At 40.5% G+C, this 19825-nt stretch overlaps 1 protein-coding gene across 7 annotated transcripts in view; it reads left to right on the top strand.

Annotated features, from left to right (window-relative positions):
- Positions 1–19825, top strand: part of ANKRD44 (ankyrin repeat domain 44) — a 323674-nt gene that overhangs the window by 287723 nt on the left and 16126 nt on the right. For all 7 annotated transcript variants that reach the window (XM_067026492.1, XM_067026494.1, XM_067026491.1 and 4 more), the window contains exons 18-22: positions 6510–6711; positions 11505–11592; positions 12633–12750; positions 14046–14262; positions 18137–18224. In XM_067026492.1, coding sequence (XP_066882593.1) covers positions 6510–6711; positions 11505–11592; positions 12633–12750; positions 14046–14262; positions 18137–18224 — 713 coding nt within the window. The remainder of the gene's footprint in view (positions 1–6509; positions 6712–11504; positions 11593–12632; positions 12751–14045; positions 14263–18136; positions 18225–19825) is intronic.

Raw genomic sequence — 19825 nt, 5'->3', positions numbered from 1 at the left:
GTACCTAACCTCTTGGGTCTCAGTATTCCCACTCATAATACGGGGAGAATAGCCGTACCTCTGTCATAGGGCCCCTGGGGGGATGACCTGGGTTAATGCATGTAAAGCAGTTACAACAGCACCTGGCACTATTATCCTTGCTATTAGTAACATCAATATCATTCTTTCCTTTGACATATACTGACTGTGCGTGTACCAAACACTGTTTCGGGAGCTGGAGAGCTGGCAACAAACAAAATCCAGCCACTGTCCTTGTAGTAGAGTGTGGAGTCTAGGAGAGACAATAGGCAAATACATATACGACGTGACAGGTGGTCAGAAGTGCTGCTGCATTTGGGAGCAGTGAGACGGAGAGCGTCGAGGTGGCAGACTGGGCGCTGTTTCCCACAACACAGCATCTCACGTTTGACCAGGGATGCGACGAGCTAACCATTCGGTCTCGGACAGAAGAATGCTCTGGGCAGAAGTGCAGGGTCCCTGGGGTGAGAGCACACTCGGCATGTTCCCAGAACAGCAAGGCCACCATGGCTGGAGCACAGTGACGCAGGGAGGGTGGTAGGGGTCCGAGTGTTGTAGAGGGGGCAGGGAGGCGGGGGAGGGCCACAGACTCCAGGGGGGAGCTTCGACTTCTTCACTGAGCAAAAGAGGAAACCATTTGGAGGGTTTCGAGGAGACAGATGATGTGATATGACTTTTATCTTAGACGGATCCCTTTAACGTCTGCACCGAGTTTAAATTGTCAGGCCCCAAAGCAGAAACTAGACAGCCAGGTAAGCGATGATGGTGATAACTTTGACCAGGGTGATAGCAGTGGGTCAATTCTAAAGCTCTTTTATTTTTTCCCTCTAAAAGCTAATACTTCTTAAAGAAATTATTATTTGCACCAAGAACCCCACAAGTATGCCCATCGCCATCTCCAGGGCCCTCTGTAGCAATTAACTTGATCAAAACCCAAGGCACATTATTTCTTCCGTGGAAGATTCTACAGTGAAAGAGAACCAGAGGCCTCCAAACCTTGGCTACCCCAGGAAACCTGACCAGCCTTGAGTTACTATTTCCTGGCTGAATGATTCAAGTCTCCAGGGTTATCTGCCCAGTGAATTTCATAAGCATTTCATCCACTTGTAAAAAATTAAATCAAGAAACAAGGCTATGCAAATGAAAGGCTCCAGCTGTCGAGATTTCCAGATGGACCCATTGTTTCATGGATTCTGTTGAGATCCCAAATTCTTTCTCCTTGCTGCCCTCAGTTCCAATCTAAAACGTTCCAAGAAATTAATTATGTTTAAGAAGTATTTAAGTTACTTAATGAGATTTGTTTAAGTCTTTTGTAAAACAAATTTGAAATGTTTGATTGCCACCTCTAGTGAAGGCTTAAACTGGGTTGTCTATTGAAAACAAGAATACTACATGCTTTTTGAACCAACATATTTGCTCTTTTGTGTGATTACTTGTTCCTGGAGATATTTTAGAAATTATTTGTGGAATTACCCACTGAACACCTGAGTTAGGATGGGAATAGAAAGAAAAATAAGACAATATTCATCATGCACTGCTGATATGAGAAAGGTCTTCTCACCTGACTACCTGAGTCTCTTTCAGAGAGTTTAAAGCTTTATTTTATACTTTCTTATAGACTCTAAGAACCACATAACTGCCTAAAGACAGAATCATGCATTTAACTATTCTATTAACTATTTAACTATTCTATTCTATTTAAGAATAGAATTCCATATTATGTGGTAGTTTGTTTCTAGGGTTAAGCCCTAAAGTGTGAAGGTAAGTGAAAATTCTTGTATTATCAAATTTACCTTATTATTTCCCTTAAATTGCCCTGGAAGTGTAGTATACATAGTTTTATGTCTTCAACGCCATATCGTAATGCTTTTGGATACTAAAATTCAAGAGCTGCAGGCTTGACTAATGGAAGAAACAAAAGGAATTCTATATATAAATCTGGCCTTTCATCCGTCCTGTCTTTGAATTTTTAAGTGCCTGATATAGAAGAAAATATCGATTGGAATTCTGAAGCTTTCCTTCAGCAGGGTTCACTCCGTTTTATTTTAACGTTAAGCCTCTTTAACACATGCAAATGGGTTTATTTTTTGTTGTGAGAATTAAAGGAGAAACTGCAGGGGTCTTTTACAGGAGTTAAGTTCTTAAGTCAGCGCCTTAGTTAAGTGCCCTTTGATGTGACTCTGCTGTCCTGAACAGTGCTGATCCCTCTACATCACCTTCCCTCCTGAATATGTTTCTCTTTGCCCTGGGTTTTCTCTTTATTAAAATCTAAATATGTGAGCCATGGTGCTTTGTAGATATGCATGCAGTTTATAGGTTGCCAATTCTATTTTCCTAGGCTAAGTCAAATTGACAGAAATTGTAAATGTTTACTGTCTTTGTCATCATAGTAACTGCCACTGAAGGAACGAGCATTTGCAAATAGCATCCAGAACTATCTGTTATCTACATGGACTCATTTCCCTTTGATGTAAAGTCAGGATTTCTACATAAGCTGAATCAGTAACTACCATTACAATTTAAAATTAGAAGAGGTGTTATGCACAAATAAGCCACAGACTCAAGCCCAGAGTCAAATGAGCTAGACCGACTTAAAATGAGATAGACTGACTTACACCCTGATGTAGATGTTCCTGTTGCCACAGCCCTTTATAGGAGGATAGGTGCTCCCAAGTTGGCTTAAAATCACCAATGGCGAGTTGATGGTGGCCGAAGCTAGGTGATGGGAATTTGGGAATTTATGACACTATCCTCTGTTTTTTATATAAATTTGAAACTTCCTGTAATAAAAAGTTAAAGAAGCATGTATCTTATGGTCTTGTTGCATCCTATCCATAATAGGAGCTCATGAGAAGCCCACAGCTCAGGCTCTGGGATCTGACTGGTCTGCCTTTGAATTCCAACTCCACCACATAAGGCTGAGGGCTGAGTAACATCTCAGCCTTCCTGTGTCCTTGTTGGTGAGATGGGGATAACAATAGCATCCAAACCACGGGTTGTCGTAATAATTAAATAAGGTGCTACGTGTCTCGTCCTGCCTGACACACAGCAAGTACTCAATGAAATTAACTATTGCTTCAGAAGTTAGGTTAGACTAAAGGCTTTCCATCCTAGGTTTCTGATTCAATATTTGTTATTAAGCTCTCTGAGCCATTACACATAGGCACAAAAGTATTTTGCTTGAAAGTCAATTAAATGGAATTACTGGGAAAAATTATAAGACATTGCCTAAAAACATAGATTCTAGTGGTCACAGATTGTGTGTTTCAAACCTGACTTTGTCACTTTACTAGCTTAAGTGATCTTGGGTGAATTAATTAACATTGCTTGTTTTGTTTTTTTCATCTATAAAAAGGATGTTTGCAAAGATTAGAGCTCAACAGAGTGCCCTCAATAAATAGTGGCTATTTTTAAAATATATTCTTATCACTAATACTAATAAATGATAATAGCAGCCATTATATTCATTCATTTATTCATCAAATAATTGTTGAGTGTCTGTGCCGTGCACGAGTCTAGAATACAGCAGTGAGCAATACACATAAGGTACCTTCAGTCTTAGGTAACAAACAAATCCATAGATATGTAACAGATATCAAGTGATAAGATACATAACAGATATCAAGTGATAATAAATGCTATAAAGCTTAAATAAAGCAGGATAAGTGGGGTGGAGAGTATCCGATATGTTGAGGAGAAGGGTGGTGGGCTATTTTATATGAGCTCTGAGAAGCCGCCAGATAAGGGGACAGTTGAAGCAGAATTACTGAAAAAGCCTTGTGGCTGTTTGGGGGAAGGGCTTTCCAGGCAGGGGAAACAGAAAGGACAGATGCAATGGCCCAGAGAAGGACATACATTACTTAATCATAGGGGGTGCAGAGGGGAGGCTAGAGTGGTTGGAACAGAGTGAGTGAGGGACAGGGTCGAGGGAGGCCAAATCCCAAGGGCCTGAATGGTCATGAGAAGTTTGGGATTTTATTATCAGTGAGGGAATTATCAATGAGTTTCCGTCAAGGAGTGCTCTATCCAACTTGAGTTTTAAAAGATTTCATCCTGTGGCTGTTCAGTAATCATTTGTAGGAGGGCAAGGACGGAAAGGGAAGCTTTTGCCATAATCCTGGCAACAGAGGATGTGGTATAGTGAGAACTGCATATATTATTCTGGATATATTTTAAAGGAAGAGTAGAGATGATTATGGCTTGGAAGTAGAGATGATCGTGGCATTGAGGGCTGCTACTAGTCACCCAACACCTGTGTGTGAATTACAACAGGGATATGGATAGATATTTCCTGCCGGATGCCCGAGAACCTGATGACACCTCTGTGTGGTTAGCAAAAGTGTCCCTTCCTCTCAGCAGACACATCCCTGTACCAGGGCATGGCAAGGCAGTGGGAAGGGGTGGGGAAGCTACTTGTTAGCACCCCCCTTGCTCCAATGTCCCAGAGCCCTTGCGTAGTGCTACAACCCTGGGCTTAAGAGGGAAGACGAAGAGGACGTCAAAATATTGGACCTGAGCAACTAGAAGAACAGAATTGCCATTTACTGAGATGGAGCAAATTTTAGGAGGGAAATTAAGAACTCAGATTGGGACATGTTAAGCTTGAGATGCATATTAGGTATTCAAGTGGAAATTTCAATAGACAGTTGAATATATATGTCTCGCAAAGTAAAAGAGGTAGTTAGAACTGGGATATAAATTTAGGATTCATCAGCAGATGAGTTATTATACTACATATATATATATGTTTAATATGTAGCATAATGATCATAATCATTTACAAAAATAATATGAGAAAGTTTTAAAAACAGTTCCTGTCAGCACTCTTACATCTTGTGGGTCTTTTTAATATAGTTTTTGTTATTGTTGTGGTTGACATGTACTTGGGAAAAACATTCAAATGCTTTTTTAAAAGATAAGGTGAAATGAGTCCACGTTCATTACTTTACCTCCCATTTCCAGAGGTACCACTGTTAACAGTTTCCTTTGTATCCTTCTAAAATTTTCTATGAATACAGAAATATACATAGATACAGATATGTGTCTATCTGGATATATTTGCTTTTTATAAAATTGTCATACGTACTATTTGCAACTTTTTCTTTTACAATTTTTGATAGATTTTTGTCAAATCACCCTCCGCAAATGTCACACCAATGTATACTCCCATCACCAGAGCATAGATTGCTTTTTTTCACCATGTCTTATCTAATACTGGACATGCCCAAACTTAATCATTGCCATTTGGTAGTTGAAAAATAGTACCCTAAAATTTTACATGTTTTTTTTCGTATGTGTATTGACCTTTTATATTTCTTTTTCCGTGAGCTGCCTTTTCATGTCCTTTACACATTTTCCTAGCTTTTAAAATGGTTTGTATAAGTTCTTTGTGTATTAAGGAAATTAGTCTTTTGTCTGTGCTAAGCCGTTTTTCAAATAAATCGTGCCCTGAGTAATTGCTGCAGTAGAAAAACAGAAAGTGCAGGAGACATAAGAGGGAACTTTGGCTGCTGACCACACTGGGGACAGGCTTTTCTTCTGTCTCCTCTTTACTTCCCTCCACCAAATCCCCACCCCCACCATATCCTTATCTGTTTCCTTTCTTTTATTTCAATGTCCTTGGCCTTATATGTACGTATACATTTTTTTTTAACCTTATAGACTTAGTAAAGATTACCTTTCGGACTTTTAGTTTTGTGTTTTAGTATGAAGCCTACTAACTTTAATGCAGCATAAGACTTCACAATAGGTCTGAACTTGGCACTGATGTATGGAATATACTTCCATAATTGGCTTTATGTTTTCATTATAATCAATGGAGGAAACAAAGGAGAGAAGAGGAAGCATCAACTATGTATAAGACACTATGCAAATCCTGTGCAATTTTATCTCTTCTCATCTTCTCTGGAAGGCAGCTTTTATTGCTCTCATTTACAGATGAGGAAACAAAGTCTAAGTGAAGTTAAGAAACTCACCTAGGATCACGAGGTTGAAATTTAAAATGTTGGACTGTGGCAGAAGGTCACTATGCCTCTGTTGAATTACAAAGTCCACAGTGTTTTTAGTGGTTTTTTTCCCTCGAGGTTTAACAGAAAAGCCTCCTAAAAAAAATATTCTGATTGTGTTAATAGGTTTAGGACTGAACTGGCAGATGAAAAAATATATTAATTCATTCGGCTATTAGTCTGCATTAGATTATTAGATCAATAGATATAAATATAAGAATACATTGATACATTTAGTACCTTTGGAATAAATTATTTGACAAAAGAGAAAGAACATGAAGAAATGCGTATGTAACTGAGGTCTGTGCGCTATAGTTTTTCCATCTAACTCTGGTTTTGCCTGTGTTTCAATAATTATTCCAAGCATCTTTCTGATGTGCTCTTTGGAGTGGTCTCATGCGTGATCTGAGAGCTTTAGCCCCTCACATGGGTTGTTGTGGGATCTAAGGTGAGCAAGCATTTGAGTGGTTGGTTTCTCCTTTGCAGGCCTACAATGGGCACCACCAGGCCTTGGAAGTCCTTCTGCAGTCGCTGGTGGACCTGGACATCAGGGATGAGAAAGGCCGCACCGCTCTGGATCTGGCTGCCTTTAAGGGACACACAGAATGTGTGGAAGCACTTATCAATCAGGGTGCATCCATCTTTGTGAAAGACAACGTAACCAAAAGAACCCCACTTCATGCCTCAGGTAGGTCTTGTCAAGAGTCTGGTTACCCTAGTTTTGTGGCCCACTTATAAGTTCAAGTAAAAGGATGGCAGCATTTTCTTCATCCCAATTCTTAAAATATCTATTTTCTTTCTACATCAAACATGCCTACACTCTTCCAAAATGCTTTTGGCTTCCTTGGTGATAACTGATATTCTATGGCCAGAGAGCCTCTGGCCTTCTTCTTTAAAGACAATTTTTCTTTAGAGCAGTTTTAGGTTCACAGGAAAATTGAAAAGAAGGTACAGAGATTTTCCACATACCCCCTGTCTCCCACATGTGCATAGCCTGCCCCATTATCAACATCCCTTACCAGAGTGGAACATTTATTACAATGGAGGAACCTACATTGACACACCATAATCATCCAAAGTCCATAGTTTACATTAGGGTCCACTCTCAGTGTTGTACATTCTATGAATTTGGACAAATGTATAATGGCATGTATCCATCATTCCGCCCTAAAAATCCTCTGTGCTGCATCTGGCCTTCTCCTTAACTCCAAAGAGAGTTCTGAACCTTTGGCCAATGGCAGTCACAAAACTTTCTGAAAAAAGGGCAAGGTGTATTGTGATCCTCAGATAAATTACATAGAATAAAACCACACAGCATTTCGAAGCACAAAATTAATGATATTTCACAGCTACTTCATAAAAGGAATTGTCAGACAGCAATCTACTCAGTATGTTATTGTTCAGCCTAAATGGTACCTCTTCACTTTTGCTCTGATTCTTGATGCATCAGGTGTAAAAATAGGGACTGTTAAAAAGTGCAGTATTTTTCAAAAAGTAAGTAATTTGCCTTTTCTGGGACTTTTCCTCAATATACATAAAATAAAACTGTGTCCAGACACTTCTAGACATATACACAGATGTAAAGGTAATGTGGAAGAGTTTCTAGCTCAGCTAAGGCATAATTTCCTTTGGACTCAGGAATTCAATGATAATGGCCTTTGATCAGGAAAGCAGATAGCATCTTATAAAGAGAAATAACCATGAAATAATGGATGTATTGAGGAAGAAAAGGAGTGAAAGCAGTTTTCCAAAGACTTTATGATTCCTGTACTTGGGAAAATGTTCTTGGAATGTTAGATTTTGTGGACATATTGCCATCTGCATCCCTGAATTTCCAAATCACTGAAGAAAAACAATGTGGAGATCGAAAAACACAGTGTTGCCTAATTATCTGGAAATGATTGTTTCTGGAAAAAACTTTAGCAATGGTTGGTATGGTTAAATTATTAATTCTTATTTCCCATCATCACATTTAGTCTTTTTGGTATTTTTGGTATTTATAAGTATTATTATAAAGTTTGGTATTTTAGGCTTTCTTGGCATTATCTAAGTTTACATTTAGTTCTCCGTTTTAAAGAGTAGTTGCCTATTATTAAGGCAAGCATTGTGCTTTAGTTACCATGTACTTCCTGACAAATTACAAAGGGCCTATTTTGTTTGTTTTTGTTTTTTTTTAACATCTTTATTGGAGTATAATTGCTTTACAATGGTGTGTTAGTTTCTGCTTTATAACAAAGTGAATCAGTTATACATATACATATCTTCCCATATCTCTTCCCTCTTGCGTCTCCCTCCCTAAAGGGCCTATTTTGATTGTGGAAAATCACCCTGGTGAACAGGTAAACAATGAAGAATAATCACTGTCATTCATTTGCCACTGTGATATTGGTTGCGGTCCAATGGAGCCCCCTAGTGGTCAAGAGCACTCACTCCTTTTGGGTTTCCCTCGTGTCATTCATTTAAAAGATGCAGGCTTGTCATTTGACTCTGTTCTCCACAAAATGTCTGCTATGCAGAAGCTTTAGCCTGTGCTTTGAGAATCTGCTTTTCCAGAATCTTTTCCAGCTCATTTGAGATGCCAATTGTTTTTGTTTGTTTCAAATCCTGAGAGTACTGTGAGGAGGAGGAGCCAGGATGGATTTGAGAGGGTTTGGCACAGATAGTTGTAATGACAGTTGTGGTCTTTGAGCAGCGTGAGAAACGGCTGTCACTCATCGTCAGGGAGAGGCTGAACTAGTCTGAAACAAAGCTGGACTTGGCAGTGCACAGCTAAAGGAGATGGTAGCATCTTTGTGTTGGAAGGCAACTGCAGAAAAACATAGTTTGTGGGAAGCCAACAAGAATCCTAGGGTAGCTACGCTTTTACGATAAGGGGGAATATTTACTGAGGGCTATTAGCTAAGTTCAAAAAGCTACTGTAGGGCTTCCCTGGTGGCGCAGTGGTTGAGAGTCCACCTGCCGATGCAGGGGACACGGGTTCGTGCCCCGGTCCGGGAAGATCCCACGTGCCGCGGAGCGGCTGGGCCCGTGAGCCATGGCCTCTGAGCCTGCGCGTCCGGAGCCTGTGCTCCGCAACGGGAGAGGCCACAGCAGTGCGAGGCCCGCGTACCAAAAAAAAATTTTTTTTTAAGCTACTGTACATGGCCTCACCTCCCACCCCCTCACTGCCCCCTCCCCCAGAAAAAGACACACTACTGAAGAAATTGGTTTGCTCTCCAGCATCCTGGATGAGTGATACGAACTTAGATGATTTTTCCCCCGTTTTCCTGTTTAGGCAGAAATCAAGATCCTTGGAACCGTTATGATTATGAGTATTTAAAGAATATCAAATTGCTATAGAAAGAGGAATCAATCCAAATGTGCTGTACCTCCATTTCATGAGTATTATAAAATACCACCATCTGTAGTATTTAGCTATCAGTCCTCTGCTAATTATTTACTTTTGAGCATACATTAAACCCCTTGCGTATTTCACCATTGGTAACAGATTTAATGTAATTTTTAAAACAAAAAGAAAAACAACAGCAGCAACAATATTTCCACAAAATTTCCTCCTGAGGTACATAAATGGGATGTTGCTGAGCATTCGCTGAATGCAATGTCTGCAAAATGCGGGTATTATTCCTGTAGTTAATTTGAGTGGTGTCGATGAATGTGAGCTAATTCTAATATGTATTGTCCCTGGAAAATGTGTCCTTGTTAAATTAGCCTTCTCTCGTGACTGGCATGCAATAAAAAGGGCTGTAAAACGCAGCTCTTAGAAGAGCCTCTATCAACTGTAACATAGCTGCATCTATTCCCGTCTCTCTCCACATCCATAACGAGGTGAACGCAATGTATTTTATGGTGTTCTCATTGTTCAGAGAGGAGAGAAGGTCACGTATGGAATTTTAAACATATGTGTTCTCATCCTACTCCCTGAATGGAAAGCCATGCCTTTTGTAAGGCTGTGGGTACCTCAAGGATTGTCTTCCCCTGGAGGTTTGCTTCCGGGCCCTGGGGCACCGCAGCTCCTAAAAGAATCATCTTGCCTGGTGCTTGCCCTGCCCTGTGTGGGTTCTGCCCTGGCCCGTCAAGGCCAACCCAAGGTCGGGGCCACACTTCCTGCCCATTGCGGGTCCCTACCCGGGGCAGCTGGGTGAGGAGGGTCAGGGTGAGGCCCTGCCACACCCCAGTCAGAGCTTGGCAGGGAAGGGAGGAGGGGGACAGAGGCGGGGGGTGGGGGTGGGGTGGGGGTGGGAGGCCGCCGGGAGAAGGCAGAGAAATGAAGGCTTTGATTTGAGGGACTCAGATGGAGGAGTCCTCCAGCTACTGGGGGTCGATCTGTGAGTCTCCTGGGAATGCCAGTCAATCAATGAGCAGTGGACCAGTGGCTGTCGCACACCTTGCTGGCTTGAGGTTTTGCTTTAAGTCACCACTAGTCAGTTGGAGCAGAATAACTGCTTCCGCGTCTACCTGAGAATGTAAAATGATGGGGAAAAGAGGTAAGCTCTGTTCCTGTCTCTCTTCTGCCCCTCCCCTCATTCTCCTTCTCTCCTGCTCTCCTCTCCTTCCTCCTCTGCCTTCTCCTCCCCCTTCCACCTTCTTTTTTTTTAACACCTTCTTTTTTTTTAAACACCTTTACTGGAGTATAATTGCTTTACAATGGTGTGTTAGTTTCTGCTGTATAACAAAGTCAATCAGCTATACTATACATATATCCCCATATCTCCTCTCTCTTGCATCTCCCTCCCATCCCTCTAGGTGGTCACAAAGCACCGAGCTGATCTCCCTGTGCTATGCGGCTGCTTCCCACTAGCTATCTATTTTACGTTTGGTAGTGCATATATGTCCACGCCACTCTCTCACTTTGTCCCAGCTTACCCTTCCCCCTCCCTATGTCCTCAAGTCCATTCTCTAGTAGGTCTGCATCTTTATTCCTGTCCTGCCCCTCGGTTCTTCATGACTTTTTTTTTTTTTTTTTAGATTCCGTATATGTGTGTTAGCATACAGTATTTGTTTTTCTCTTTCTGACTTACTTCATTCTGTATGACAGACTCTAAGCCCATCCACCTCATTAAAAATAACAATTTCGTTTCTTTTTACGGTTGAGTAATATTCCATTGGGCGGGCTAGACACAGGATGATTATACAGAATTGAGAGGCTCTCTTAGAGGAACAGAAAGGATAACTGGAAAGTGGAGAGAGATGATCAGTCCCATAGGAGGAGATAAGAAAGGATGTCCTGTTTAAAGAAAAAAGCCTCTATACAGCAACCAGGAGAAAAAGTTAGTTGAGGACCAAAGTGCCCTATGGGAAGAAAGGGGAAGATGGGTTGGTAACATACACATTGTGTGCTTTGCCCAGCAGCTGGCACGACTTGGAAACCTGGAGATGTCTCTTAGCAACAATTGAAAACCACCCATTTGAAGTCCAAATAAATTTCACTTTGGAGGGATATGTGTGGTCTGTTAAAAGAATGTCCATTATTTTCTTTTTCAGTAATTAATGGTCACACACTGTGTTTGCGGCTATTACTAGAAATTGCAGACAACCCAGAAGTGGTTGATGTGAAAGATGCCAAAGGACAGTAAGTGTTCATGCGCCTGGGGTTGACATTTCAAATCACTGCAGGTGACTGGTTAATTTGTTAAATAGCTAGGAGGGCTGACTGCTGAAATCTAGGTTGGGGGTATATATTGGGGTGAAATTCATGGATGAGGGTCCTAGAATAATGCAGTGGCTTTGCACTGGAGGGTATATCCAAGAAAAATGTGTGTGTGTATATCTTGATGGAAAACAGCCAACTTTTTATGTCTGTAGCCCTGTGCTCTGGCCTTTTAAAAATATTCCCTCCTTTGTTCCTTTCTATCCATTTTTACCCTCTTCTGAAGCTGATACAGTCTCATTTTTTAAATTAATAACGGAATAGGACAGACCTCAAGAAGTTATCTCCACTGTAAAAATCCTTCATATTTTTATCCTTCCTGAGTTTGTTTTTCCTAAGTATTTTCTGTTAGCCCGTTCTCCCACCCAGTCTTCTCTTACAAATAGGAAACGCAGAGCAATAAAGCACTAGTGACTCACCCCAGATATATGAGTTCATGTCGAAGCCAAAGCTGGAACCTCACCTCCTGGATCCCAGCACTTGGATCTTTCCTCTCTGGGCTTGTCTGACTTTTCTTTAAGGCAATGAAGCTTTGTTCAAATAAAATCTTGAGCCAAAGTCCGACATAGAAAACTATAAAAGTAGAGCTGCTCTGATAGAAGCAAGAGCATCTCTTACATATACACACTCCTTACTCAATTGATATGTGGTCAGTGCTACATAGTTCTGAAAATGATGGAATTCAAATGAACATTTTGAGATGGAACCTTCCTGTGCCCCACCCGTATTGATCAGTCCACTGCCACCATTCCATGTGGCCATTAGAGACCAGAGGCAGATAGCTTGTTCCAAGTGGCAGATAGCAAATTGGGGACACTCAGAAAATATCAAGCAACTGTCAAGAGGGGAGAGAGACTGAGAAAGAAAGAGACAGAAAGGTGGAGAGAGGGAGACCCTCCCACTGGAAGTGATGAGTATTTTTTAATCTTCTTTTTAAAAGCCCAATTTCCCTCTTTTCCTAGAACCCCACTGATGCTTGCAGTAGCATATGGACACATTGATGCTGTTTCGTTGTTACTTGAAAAGGAAGCAAATGTGGATGCTGTTGACATCATGGGCTGCACAGCTTTACACAGAGGGGTATGTGTATTTTCCTCAGCTTTAGTCAAGCAATTTCATAGTGAACATGTTTCTTCTCCCCCTGCCCATATGAATTTTTAGTAAGAAAATTGTTTCCTGAGATAACCAATTAACCTCAGTCAGCCAAAAAGAAATTATAAAATCTTTTGCAAAGGTAAAATAATGGCAGGTACCCTTAGGTCCTGCTCTTGAGTTGTCGCATTTGATTGTGATAATAGATACATGAACACCTACTGTTGGTAGAATTGGTTCTTTCTGATTGCATGCACATCATAGGAAATTTGCAAAGAAATTTTTAAAGCGCAAATAAGAAAATCATAATCGCTAGTAATCCCACCTCCTGGAGATAACCACTTTTTGGTGTATATTATCACCAATCTTTTTTTCTCAATATAGATTTGTTTTAAATTTTAAAAAGAGAGAATACTGAAGATGCTATTTGGAGCCTCCCTTTTTTTCTCTTAGTATATCAAGTACCTTTCTCCATATCACTAAATGTTTTTCTGCCCTATCACTTTTCATCCTCCACTGTGTACAGGTGTCATAATTTATTCCAATGATTACCTAGTTTTGAGTAGCCATGCTATTTTAAATTGTTCTTTAGACAATGTAGGCCCATTCCCCACCTGAAATATGTATCCTGCTGAAATATGTATCCTGTGGGTAATTCTTCATACACACCTGCTGAACTGTTTTTTAAAGCATGTCAAATACTCCAAATGCAACAAAAGCAGAAGTCAGAAAATTGCTATTTGAAGATGGTGCTGACCACCATGATCAATGAACTGAAGAGGAACTATGAGTGCTTAATGCCATAATCATGGATCTTATTTCTTGGGTACTTCCTGCAGGCCACAGAGCAGGCCGAGAGCCTTTACATATCTCATTAGTCCTCACAATAGGCTGTGAGGTCATTATTACTATCCCCATTTACAGGTGGGTAAAGTGAGGCATAGAGAGACAAATTGACTTGTCCAAGTTTTATAAGAGGGAGCCAGAATTCAACTCATATCTTCCTGATTTTAAAGCTGATGCTTTCCACTATATCATGATTCCTTTCGTGGTTATGTTTGGAGAGTCAAGAGACATTTCTAAAACGCTGGTGTTCACACAGACCTTTCTGTTATGAATCGTGTTAGGTTGTCCTGCCTGTCTCCTCCCAAGTAGTATAGAGTTTGTTTCCCTTAAGATCCTGGCATATGTCCACTTACTCTCAGCCCAGCCTCCCTTAGCCAACTGCTTCTCTTCCTGAGTCTTCTCAGATTTGTGTTGTGTTTTACATTGCGATGCATCAGATTATGACAGGACATGAGGAATGTGTGCAAATGCTGCTGGAACAAGAAGTGTCGATTCTGTGTAAAGACTCCAGAGGGAGGACACCCTTGCACTATGCGGCTGCTCGTGGCCACGCCACATGGCTGAGTGAGCTGCTGCAGATAGCACTTTCCGAGGAGGACTGTTCTTTCAAAGATAACCAGGGCTACACGCCGCTGCACTGGGCTTGTTACAATGGTGAGTTAACTGTCATTGGGATGAGTTCCATCAGACTTCCTGCCCCAACACCACTGTGATCTCAGAGGAGGTGGGAACAAAGCGTCAAGCTGTAAACCAGGGTTTCCAGTCTTTCTGCATTCAGATACCTCAAAAAGATACTTTTTTTTTTTTTTTTGATATTTTTCCCTCCGTGGCTTACCATGATGCCATAATGGAGTGAAAATTCACTTTACCCTTTTTTGTTGATCAGTAACCTGTAACTCCTAATCAGAACTTCTGATGAACTGAAATAACCAGTTTTAATCAGGGTTTCTTCTCTATATGAGACAACCAGGGATCCTACAAGGAATTAAAATAATACAGCTAAAAACAACCAAAACAATATGATGTAGTAATCTGTCACAGGGCTTCCCTGGTGGCACAGTGGTTGAGAGTCCGCCTGCCGACGCAAGGGACACGGGTTCGTGCGCAGGTCTGGGGAGATCCCACATGCCGGGGAGCGGCTGGGCCCGTGAGCCATGGCCGCTGAGCCTGCGCGTCCGGAGCCTGTGCTCCGCAACGGGAGAGGCCACAACACTGAGAGGCCCGCGTACCGCAAGAAAAAAAAAAAAAAATCTGTCACAATCGACAGCTGGTAGATACATGATTTATCTTTCAGTATTTCCTTTTTATGTCTCATGGTCCCCATTTATTTAGTTACACTTGCTACTTAGGGGATTTAAAAATTTGTGTTTCGCTTATTTGAGTAGAAGAGTAAATGCATGCTAATTGTTACATTTCAAAACTACTGAGGCATCTAAAGTGAAATTGTCGCCATTCCCAAACTTACCCTCTGATGTAATTTGGTGTTTATCTTTCATAATTTTCCCTTGGGGATGTAAATAAATACAGATGTATGTGCATCTATTTTAAAATATTTATTTATTTATTTATTTTTGCTGTGGTGGGTCTTCGTTTCTGTATGAGGGCTTTCTCTACTTGTGGCAAGCGGGGGCCACTCTTCATCGCGGCGTGCGGGCCTCTCACTATCGCAGCCTCTCTTGCTGCGGAGCACAGGCTCCAGACGCGCAGGCTCAGTAGTTGTGGCACACGGGCTTAGTTGCTCCGCGGCATGTGGGATCCTCCCAGACCAGGGCTCGAAACCATGTTCCCTGCATTAGCAGGCAGATTCTCAACCACTGCGCCACCAGGGAAGCCCTGTGCATCTATTTTTTTAAAACTAGAATCATGTAACAAATATGATTCTGTAACTTTTCTTGTTGTTGTGTACTTAACATTCTATTGCAGATATCCTTACAAGTCAATGTGTATCAGTATACATTAATCTTTTTAATAGTTGTGTATTTTGTAGCAGATAGATAAATAGGTACAGACATGCATGAGTCTGAGTGTGTATACCAGAATTTAATATTTATTCAGACAGATCCCTGTTGATGAACACTCAAATTGTTTTCAAGTTTTTTTCCTGTTACAAACAGTGCTGCAGTGTGTGTGTTCATATTATGGACCTTTTGTTCTTTCAGTTAAGTTTCCAGAAGTAAAATTGATGAGGGCATGTATATTTTTTAATTTTAATAAATTACACCATATTACTTTGGTATATCATAATTTTTTACTCCACAAAACATGAATATAAAACTACTTTCCCAACCTTTTGTCAGCCCAAAATGATATCATCTTTTTAATTTTTGTCAGTTTGAAGGACAGAAAAAAGGTATCTCATTTTAATTTGTATTTCCTTGTCTAATAGTGTATTGATTTATGTATTTGCATTTCCTCTTCTGGAAATTACTTTTTCCATCTGTTGCTCATTTTTTTTCCTATTGAGTTGTTTATCTTTTCTCACACATTTGTAGGAGCACCTTGTCATAGGATATGAATCCTCTGTGTGTTATGTGTGTTGCAAACATTTTCGGTCGATCTACCGTTTGGCTTTGCTCCTTGTTGATGATATCTTTTTCCATGCAGAGATTTTTGAACTTTTATGTAGTTGAATCTGTCAGATTTTTCCTTTATGGTACCTGGGTTTACAGTCTTGCTTAAAAAGGTCTCCTACCCCTAAGCGAACATAAATATTTTCCCATATATTTCTTATTCTGCTTCTGTTGTTTTATTTTCCCATTTTCCATTCTTCTATTAAAATTTTCACTCAGAAACTATGATTATTGGGTCCACAAAGGTTTTATGGTGCTTTAACTGTATCAATTTAATACCTTTCATTATGTTTTTATTACAGTCCTCCTTTTTTCATTGGTTCTGACCTCAATGAGAGTAAAATTCTCTACTTGTTCAACTTTGTTTTGCTCCCTCACTGCCATTGGAGGATTGTGATTTCTTTTTTAATTTACCTGCTCATTGCTGAGGTCTCCCTAACCCCCATCGGAGTTAAGCTGTGAGAGCTATCTGGCACTGGAAAACCTACAGAAAGGGGAAGACGCAGTAAGAGTGTTGATTATAATGGCAGGTGGAAAACCTGCCACAAACCACATTTTCTCCCCTGGAGTTGGGTGGGGTAGGTATGGCAGGTCTCTCTGTTCTTAGGCCTCTCAAGGTACAAGCAGGGGAGGGGGAGCAGTCCTCTCCTAAACAATTCACCTTTCCAGTGCAGTTTCCAGGTCTGAGGTTTAAGCTCCCCTCTCCCCAGAATCTCCGTCACCGAGCACTTTGAAATACTGAAAGTCCTTCAAGGATCCCCAGTCCTACCTACATAGACCTTTAGATTGAGATTCATATAGTCTCTAAGAAATGGTTTGGGTATATGCTGCCCTAAGCTAGGTACTTTGGGGGAATTCATACTAATAAAGGGGTTGAAGTGTCTGGGACTGTTTGAGTGAGGGTTGGGTATAGTTGGAAAGCTAAACAGTATAGCTTACATAAAGTTAGGGGATTTTTATATTCATTACTTCATATGCTTCTCCCTGAAAGCAGTTTCACCTTTTTTTCTTTATAGGTACAAGAAAGGTTTGATTTTATTTTAATACTTAGAATTGTCCAATCTGTATCATTTGGGGGTAGATCGGACGAGAGCTCTAATTTAGCACTGAACTCAGCCAAGAAGAAGTTCCAGGGCAACAACCTATATTCCAAAGCCAAATAGCTTTACCTTCTTGCCTTAACAATTTAACATTGCTTCACAAACCTCATTTAGGTCCTTTATCAAGTAAAGCTCCCATCATCCTGTGACATCAATAGGGCAGGTATTCCTAGTTTGAGTTTTTCTGTGTAGGAAACTGAGGCTCACAGATCACATAACAACTGTGCTGATAGAGCTGGGGCCTAACTTAAATTCAGTTGACTTGAAAACTACCTGTCATTTTGTTGAAAATAATTATTCACATTCACTCATCTACTTATTAAAAAGTACTTACTGGGTGCATACTCTTTGCCAGGAACTGTTCTTGGTGCCATTTTAAATACTATACAGTGTTGTACAGTCAAAGCCCTTTCACTGGCATTATCTTAAATACTATTCTCTATCACTCACATCTTCCCTCCCCTAGGGTGCATAATTATAAGTGAACCTATTCATATGGGTGAAAGGGAAACTTTCTATTGTAAATATGGGCAAACTGAGCCATACCTATGTTAGGCATCTATCTGTTAAGAGCTGAGAGTAACATAGAATTATTCTGCTTGTAAATGAGGTCTCTTCTCTTTCTCTCCACCAGACCATATGGCCTTCACTGTTTTATTTATTCATTATGTCTCAGAACACCTGTGAGCATAGTTAATAACATTTTGACATTCGGTGAATTTTATTCCATGGAGAATGAATGTTCAGCTAATTCAGGAAAATTCATAGGCCAGAATTCAATACTTAATGAAAAAAATAGATTGAATTAAACAAAGTTTCTTTCTTGGAAGCTCCCTAAATTCTTTTGATTCCTTGCAGGTAATGAAAACTGCATAGAGGTACTTTTGGAGCAAAAATGTTTTCGAAAATTTACTGGTAATCCCTTCACTCCACTGCACTGTGCAATGTAAGTAGAAATGCTGGAAGTTAATGGTGCTGCTTGAATTCTTTAAACTACACATAGAGAAATTGCCTTTTGGGGAAGGAACAGGTTTTAGATTATAGATTAGACCAATATATTCCATTTCACTGCTAAAGGCAAATAGGTCTCATAGTAAAGTGCAGTCCATAATGTTAATGATTTTCTTGGAAATTTTTGTGGAGTGCCATGGTTCCAAGGTGGCTCACAGACCATCTAGGGAAACTGCAGGAAGGGGTGGACTGAGAAACACAGTACACACCTGATGAAGCGTTCTTCAGGTGTACCTCACATCTGTCTGCCAAATTTTTAAAATAAGTTGGGGTTAACAACATATACCTGTGGATGATTAGAAAGATATTCTATACCAGTAAGACTTTTCATATGTGGTAATTCTCCATTCTTCATAATGTTGAAATTCTTTTTTGGTAAATGTAATTTTTGCTCCAGTCTTATAGTGTGAACCATTATTTAGAGAATACAGTGACTCTGAGACAGACTTCCATGGTAAGCTTAGGGGGAACATGGTCACCTGGGCCTGTGTTCATTTGGGGGTCCATGTTCACCTGGGCAGTGATGGACAGCCTGGGGGCCCAAGACTTGGGAGTGCTTTGTCTTTGCCTCATCTCTGTGCTTCACATGAAGCTGGGTCATTTGATTGGAAAGATATTAGAGGTATAAAGTGGATCAAAAAAGAAGAGATAAGAGATTATGAGTATGAGTGATTTTAAATCTGAAGAAACATGTCTTCTTCACTTTGGTGTATCTCCAAAACACCTAACATGATGCCTTGTGTAAGTGGTGTGCAGTAAACTCCTTCCTGGAAGTAGGGGGTTCTGAAGAAATTCTAGGGGTTACAGAGTGTGTGCCTTTAGAACTGTTAAAAAATGATTAAAGAAGACTATTGAAGCGAACTTGATTTTACACTTCATGAAGCAGGCAGTCTCCACTCTCAAGAGTTCAGAGAGCTGCAAAGTGGGGCAGGAGACAGGAAGCTTTTACAGGATGAAAAATAGGGAACAAGGAAGAGCAAGAATAAAACTAGCTGATTGGCTGGGCTTACATATCTGGCTTTATTTGAGGTATCATAGGAATAGGGCAATCACGCATATAACTTGGCGCTCATGGACTGGCTACCTAGATGGTCTGACCTCTAGGCAGATGGAACATTTACAAGAACATGAAAACTAAAAGTTAAGTTTCATTTTGCGGACGTGGTTTCTCAGGATCAGCAGCAGCACCTGGCCTACTGAGGAAAGGTTAATGCAAGATCAGTTCGACAATCCCCCCTTTTGATCAGCCTCTGGCCAAGCAAGAGGTTTGAGCAAAGATGGTGTTGTAAGTTATTCTCAGTTACCATTGCCTCTTTGTGTTTCGGTATATATTTCACAGGAAATGGTATCAGATTCATCATTGCAGTCGGAGAAAGACCATTTGTTGACTGATTGATGGCTGCGTACACTCACCTAAAACCTTGAGAGAACACAACAGACCAGAGAGATAATTATTATCAATAATAGTAAAATTATTCCTAAGGTTTTCAGGGCAATCTTAAGCCAGGGTCCCCATGAACCAAACCGGCTAGAATC

Source organism: Kogia breviceps, chromosome 2 (assembly GCF_026419965.1).
Source record: "Kogia breviceps isolate mKogBre1 chromosome 2, mKogBre1 haplotype 1, whole genome shotgun sequence".
Classification (NCBI taxonomy): Eukaryota; Metazoa; Chordata; class Mammalia; order Artiodactyla; family Physeteridae; genus Kogia; species Kogia breviceps.
This window is presented reverse-complemented; position numbering and strand designations above follow the sequence as displayed.